We start from the raw sequence: 7497 nt of genomic DNA, 5'->3' as shown, positions 1-7497 counted from the left end.
CTCAGCTAGTTTCGACTAAGCTGTATGCATTCTCTAGTAGTGTTTTTCTTCCAATTCCAAGGTGCCTCAGTATGTGACTAGGTAAGTGTTTCTGATAAAAGTAGCCTTGAGTTACGGTTTAGAGTATCCGCAGCCTGGTTATCTCACGTTTCCAGCTATTGTATGTATACATATGAGCGTGTCTAATAGTGCTTAGTCATCCCTGGTTACTGGTAGACCAGCCAATCAATTCCGACCAGGTTGCTACGCAGGACCACTTTCGACAAAGGTATACAGCGCTCCTGTGCTTGTGTGTGTGTGTGCGAAAGTGCTGATAAGCAACTTTCGGAAACCTAAAATACTTATGCATACAGTTTTTATACGAAATTTTCTTAAATGCTATATATATATATATATATATATATATATATATATATATATATACACCTATATATATATTCGTTCGTAATCCTTCTTTGTGAAAATGAGACTCTGCGTTCAGTAGCTTGTTTCTTCTATAATATAGTTTTATATAATTATATATATATATAATATATATAATTATAGTTGATAAATATTGACAACATATATTGCATAGCCACATATGTTATCACAGCAGCTTAAGCATACTAGATAGTCCAGCAAATAAATCTATGAACAACACATATCGAACTTTAACTTTATAAAAATAAGAACTTTCGTTATTTGTTTACGTATATCTACAACATTTGGCGTAGTAATGTTCCATGTTTCTTTGAAGATGATTCAATTCTACGAACAACATTAACACTTGTATTCTAATCTATTATACATTTTTCTATTTACCTATTACATGCATTTTTTAGATTAATTAATGCCCAAGTCTACTTGGGCAAGATATTTAACCTAATCCGTTTACAGAGAGTTTAGTCACCTAATGTGTCGCAGGGACGTAATGACTAACAAATAGGCTATGACTAATGTGTAGACAAGTTAGAATTAGCTAGTCCATGGGCCCGCCCAGCAGCAGTGGAATGGGCGAAAACCACTATGATCACAACCAGCCAGCCAGTTATTGTAGTAACACGTTTACAGCACTATAGAAAGGGCACTATGGTAAGGGAATATTAGATTAGCTCGGAACAGGAATATTAGATGAAAGCGTACTACTACTGGCTGAGCCAACAAACGAAAAAGAGGGTTATCGTGTACTGTGTGGGTTTTTTTTTATTTCGCTTTGAAACTCGATAGGTGGCGCCACGTTACGATTCAGCGGTTTGTTGCAGTTCAAGCGTCAGACTTCCCAAATAGGCATCTGGTGAGCGGAGCACGAAGCTACGTGGAACAAGTGAGTTAATGTGTTCACTATTTGCGTACGACAGATACGAACGTAAGTTAAGAGAAACATGCATTGTGATGCAGTAATTAGATGTTTCGACTGGATGTTCGAAAATTCTTATGAATAAGCGGAAAAACATGTTCTTTATTCTTTATGTATGTATGTAGCCGTAAAGAAGGTACTAGCAGCTGTAATCGGCTGATTGGCTTATGCCTCTATTTCTCTAACTGGGAAGTATAGCTATCTGGCTTCTTGAAGTTAATAACTGAGGCTTATCTATTACAATTGACACTACAAGCAGACTCACGTTTGGTACAACCAAGTGTGGTGCTCGTTTCCGTATAATCAAAGTCTGTGTGTAGTTAACCCTAGCGTCACTTTAAGCGAATGGCGTCCTGCGTGGGTCGTAAATTATAACATCTGCATTTCCAAATTGTGTTTGTGACAAAATACTCGGCTAAGGATATGATTAGTTTTACGTTAGGTAAAGCTAGACTTCGAGGGGGCAGTGGAACAGGGAGCAGTGGAATTTTTTGAGTGGCTCATTTATAAGATGGGTGTCAACAGCTGTAGCTCGTTTGACTTGTATTAGGCTTAAAAGGAACACATCGAAGGCTTAAAAGGAACACATCGATACTCTTCCAACGTTCCTTATTAGCGTGACCATGTAAAGACATGGCCGTTGCTTTATTGAGGATATAAGCTGATGGCGTCTGTGTTTTTCCATTTCAAAATTCATCTTTCGTATCGATACTTGTGTTCGTAGATCAGTCCTGTTCCAGCAATTCGAATGGCTGCGTCAATCGTAGCTGGTTCCAACAAATATCCGCAAATACGAAGTACTGTGTAAATAGATTTAGATCTTGTTAATGATAAACCCCGTTACAGACCTCTGTCAGATAACTATTTTTGTCTGACAGTATGTATAGCTGGTGGATCCCACAGTTCTCTTGGAACAACTGTATTACGCCTTATTGATAGCGTTACCATTAAAAACAAATACTGACGTTATTGGTCGATTTTCTCCTTTTACAGACAAAATGGCAAACGGCAGAGGTGGTGGTAGAGGCGGCGGTGATTTTCACAATGGCCAACGAGGAGGAGGAAGAGGAGGAGGAGGAGGAAGAGGAGGGGGAGGAGGAGCAAGCGGAGGAGGAAGAGGAGGGGGAGGAGGGAATAGCCGTGGGCGCGGGCGTGGGCGCGAAATGGCTCCGAGGCAAATGCGCCAACCGCAAGAACCTTCTGAAATATGGGCAGGCCCCAAAATGCCCAAAACACCGCCTGTTATCGAGCCTTTGGCTGAACCTTCTCCAAGACTACCGTCAAGCAATGAACTACAGTTGGAAATTCAGAAACCGAAAAGCCCAGGACAAGTAAATTGTGCACAAATCACGTGTTTAACTAATTGTTTTCAGCTCAGTTTGGGCTCTAACATTAGATCAGCGTTTTTTTACACGGTACAGATCGAGCAAATGAGTAAGTCGAAAAAAGCAGGTAACCAGAAAGGTTCGGCGAAAAAGAAGCCTGCTTCTATAACACAAGAACCCTCGACGGGCCCGAAAAAGCAGCGCAGACTTAGTCTTAAATTAAACAGGTCTATCTTCTCAAAAATACCACCAAGCGCATTTGATAACCAGATGCTTGCTTATGATAGCAAGCAGCGTGCGTGCGGCCTTAAAAGGCTACCCAATGACAGCCTGGTTTATCAGGTAGAGTGTGATGACAGGTTTTGGCAGGTGACGCTTACCTATGAAAAAGCGGTAAATCTAGCCGGACTTAAACCGGGTAAAAACTTTTCCATGGGTGAAGAGTTTGAAGAGTCAATGACAGCGTTAATGTACATGCTGAATTATATGCCATCACTGCATTTGACGCCACTTGGCAGAGGGTTTTATGGATTACCTGATGAGCAACCCACAGTAATTTCAGGTGGGTTTGAAGTTTGGAGTGGCTATAGAGCCCATATTTTAGCAGCAGAAGACAAATTGATTTTGAATACTAACCGCGCCATTACCGCGTTCATAAGACCCGGCTACCTTGTAGAGCGTATGGCCGATCTTTTAGGTGTTGCGAGAAATGACGTTCCCACAGCTCTGCATAGAAAACAAATTTTAGAACTGTCCAAAAAGCTTTCACGGTGCAAAGCAGAGCTTACGCATCTCAAAAGACCTAAACATATTACCATACAAAAAATTACCCTTGAGCCTGCAAGCAAAATTTCATTCAGAGATCATGAGAACAACCCTATCCTTGTGACAGATTACTTCAGCAAAACCTATGGTTGCTTGAAATATCCAAACTGGCCTTGTGCGGAGGTCGGTGTTCGAGAACCTAGATATTACCCGCTAGAGGTTTTGAAAATACTGAGCGGTAATTCCTACCACGGAGAACAATCACGTGATATGGTGCGCGACATAATACGTTTGGCGGCCATTCCTCCGCGCAATAGGCTGGAAGAAATTAAATTCACCACGCGCTCGTTGATAAGTCACAAAGAGATAAAGGATGAGTTCGGTATGCATATTGAACCTATCGAAATGACGATTCCTGGAAGAATTTTGCCCACACCGATACTTACAGCAGGAAACAAGAAAATTGTCGGAGTTAACCCTGGGGTTATCGATTTCAGAGACAGTATGTTCTTTAAAACATCCAAGATTGATCGGTGGACAGTAATTAACACCGATGAAAGGCAGACACAGGATACGTTGCAGTGCTTTGCCAGAGCATTTCAGAACCAAGGAAAAAAAAGCGGCGTACTGCTTGCAAATCCTGTGCAGCACAACAACGAATTTCCAACCATAAGCGACCGTCAGGTGCTGAAAAACATCATACAACAGATCATTAAGATGGGTGAGATTTGTGCATGGGTTCTCGATCTTAAGATAATTAATCTTAAAATATTGCAGTATTTAGAAATAAAACAATATAAATAAAACGGCACTGTACAGCTTTGCTCTTCAGTCAAATCAATACATTTAATTAGATATAGATTATTTTATGAGATATCGATTATGTAATCTAACCTTTCCATCTGATATTAGTTATTTATTGCCATCGTACTAACTTCTGTTCTCGCTTTTTAAGTTACTGTGAACAAGCTTGACTTCATCATATTTGTGATCAGTAATTACACTGGCGTTCACGCTGCGATCAAATCTACATGCGATGTTACCCTCGGGGTGTCATCTAAATGCGTAAAATCAGATACGATCGAAAAAATCATCAGAAATGATCGCCCTGGCCCTAACCAATGTCTGGTTAACATCCTTTATGGATTGAACCCCAAGTTTGAGGGTGAAAACGTCGTCGGGATCAACACAGAGTTCGCGTTCAAGATGCTGACGAGCACTCCGACGATCATAATTGGTGTGTGATATATGAACATTTGGATTCCACTATGCAGTACAATTATGGCAATGGCGTAATTTTACGATCCAATGATACTTAATCTACGTCTACGTGTATTCTACTAATGTCTAGAATTCTAAATCAATTGACCGTAAAGGTGAAGTACTGCTACATCGCAATAAGCACTATTTACTAGTTGGCAAACAAGATCTACAGACGTGTACAACCACGCATTGATTTGGATGTACGATGACCATTTGGGAGAAACAAAAGAATAAATTCTGGTATTGTTTTGCAGGCCTTGACGTTAACCATGGACAAACAAGAGTATGCGATGGATTACCGAAGCTACCATCCACGATTGGCATTGTTGGAACGCGCAACGTTAATGCCACTTTGTACACGGCTGTAATGTCTGCGCAGAAAAAGCCAGAGGGAACCAGAGATCGGGAAATCATTCAATCCGCAAATTTGAAACCTGCAATTAAACGATTATTTATATCCTTCTATCAAAAAACTGGCCGCAAACCGCAGAAAGTCATCATTTATCGTGACGGTGTGTCCAATGGCCAATTTAAGTCCATTTTATCTGTAGAGCTGAGGGCAATAATTGAGACCTTGGAAGAAATGAGTGACGACAATGGTGGCAAATATAGGCCAGCAATGACATTCGTTACTGTCCAGAAACGCCACGATGTGCGTTTATTCCCAAAACAGGTAACTGTTGATAACAAAGGTAGGGAAAAACAGAACCCCATACCAGGTACAGTTGTTGATAGCGTTCTGCCTTCGCGGCGCTGGTGGAACTTTTATCTTAATAGCCATGAGGGTATCCAAGGAACGAGCAAACCCGCGCACTACATTGTGCTTTTCGACGAGAACAATTTCACAAACGACCAGATGCAGTCGTTGTCGTACTACCTTTGTTACTTATATGGCAAGTGCCCTCGTGCCGTATCCATCCCAGCACCCATATATTACGCACATTTGGTGGCGTTCCGCGCCGCTGAAGTCGGTGCGTTCCAGCTGCACAGTAGCCCAGAGTATAGCCCGTTTGATGCCCGTAATTCTGCTGGCGCATCCGGAATTGGAGCCATACAAAGACAGGAACAGAAAATATTAGAACTATATCAGAATTCGATTGATGTTAAGCAAGGTTACGCTCAAAAAATGTTTTTCCTTTAAGTATGAGAAGAGAAAAGTATTGTTTCTAGAATCGACGAAGCAGTCGCGCGTGCAACAGGTACGTTGATGCGGTCATCTTTTGGCCACCTAAATTTATCTATATACATACCAACTTTTATTATGATTAGTCCGTTTCATACTAAGAATAGCTATTGCTTGCCATGTTCTATTCACATTGTGCATGCTGAAATATTCATATTTAATGGCAACTTGCTTGACATATATGGCAAACACATTAGGTATAGTTGAAGGAGCAAAGCAAAAACAAAAGAAAAGAAACAGATTAACATTTACGGTATTTTTAAACTAAAAGAAAAAAAAATTACCGGCGTAACCAATGCACTCTTGAATAGCATAAGGCCATTAAAGATAACAATTCTACAAAATCATGTGAATTATCTATAAAACTTATATGGCATAGGTCAACCGATTGTTGTCTTTCTCTGTTATTTTTAGCGGCCAATTTAGATTGCTACCTTAAAAAATACGCTAAAAAATAAGTAGCACCATAAAACTTTCAGGTAAAATAGCTTAATACACACATGCTATCGCCGCAAAGTTCGTTTCCGTGTAAAGAAGTTATCAAAAAATAATAAGGTGAACTTGTTTTTGTGTTACATCATTTACAGTAGTAGATCCACAACTAACCACCGCTAACAAATGAGTGAAAGAAATATAATAAAATATTTGCTGCGTACAGTTAACGCAAAATCGTGTGAAACTGACTTTTCTCGCCAATGAAAATAGTCTATCACTTCGACTATAGCCCTTTTTATACTACTCATATAAATATATAGTAGTTATAATAATGGGACAAACAGAAAAAATAATATTCAAGGGACCCGTGGAGGAGATAGTTGATAACAGCTCATAAACAAACGTAATGACGAAATTTTTCTAAATTATGCTAGAGGGTAATAGGTTATAGACTGTTGGTGATTTCGACTTTGGGGTAGCAGTTGGTAACGGACATAAGAGGGTAAAGTGCATGAGCAACGTATGAGAACGTAGGGGGTAAACCGTAAGCTTAGGAGCAGAAACGTTGTCTACAGTAATGGGGATATCGGGAAGAGTATGCAGGGATCCGCAAGGGGGGACAAGACACGCACAGGTAACTTTAAAGATGGCATGTAGGGTATCGTTTCGTGGAACTTAAATGGTTTGCTTCATTTCACAGCTATGGTTCCACGCCCACATGGTTACGTAGTACGAAATAAAAGGAACAACCAAGTAGTTCTAAATTAGGGCTAGTATTTTGAAGGACAGCGTAAATTAGTATTTTCAAGAACAGCGTAAGTTACAATGGGTTTTGAACATCTTGCTAATTACATAATATAGGCTAATTTTAGATCGCGGATCGTTTGCCAACGCCTTATTACATCAAATATTTGAGTCAAATATTGAACGTCTGGTCGAGGAGAAACGCTGCATCTTGTGAAGAATGATATCCAGTGTCTGAATCTAAACGCTGATGGTGAAACGTTGGGTATTCATAATCTTACGAACTCTTCAATACCGACATTTGATTAGAAAGGAGTGAATGTTTTGCCTAAGTTTCATGGTTTGCCTGCGGCGTTGACCGCAGTAGGTACTTCAGACAGCATTAATTTGATTGACATCAATATGCAGCCCATAATTATTACGATTTTCTAACGAAAATTGTT

At 40.0% G+C, this 7497-nt stretch overlaps 1 protein-coding gene across 2 annotated transcripts; it reads left to right on the top strand.

The window, feature by feature from the left end:
- Positions 1 to 1147: 1147 nt before the first annotated feature.
- On the top strand, positions 1148 to 6554 carry LOC111255253 (protein argonaute-4-like). 2 transcript variants are annotated; one of them, XM_022817017.2, is made up of 4 exons: positions 1148 to 1306; positions 2333 to 4150; positions 4385 to 4666; positions 4947 to 6554. In XM_022817017.2, exons 2-4 carry the CDS (start codon positions 2338 to 2340, stop codon positions 5831 to 5833), a joined length of 2982 nt encoding a protein of 993 aa, XP_022672752.1. In that variant the 5' UTR covers positions 1148 to 1306; positions 2333 to 2337; the 3' UTR covers positions 5834 to 6554. The 2 variants fall into 2 exon arrangements, with proteins under 2 accessions (XP_022672752.1, XP_086831904.1); XM_086975778.1 differs by having other exon boundaries at positions 1151 to 1348.
- Positions 6555 to 7497: the final 943 nt, after the last annotated feature.

This window comes from Varroa destructor, unplaced genomic scaffold, assembly GCF_002443255.2.
Source record: "Varroa destructor unplaced genomic scaffold, Vdes_3.0 BEIS01000001.1, whole genome shotgun sequence".
In the NCBI taxonomy this organism is placed as follows: domain Eukaryota; kingdom Metazoa; phylum Arthropoda; class Arachnida; order Mesostigmata; family Varroidae; genus Varroa; species Varroa destructor.
Note: the sequence above shows the minus strand (reverse complement) of the source record. Positions and strands in the feature narration are given on the sequence as shown.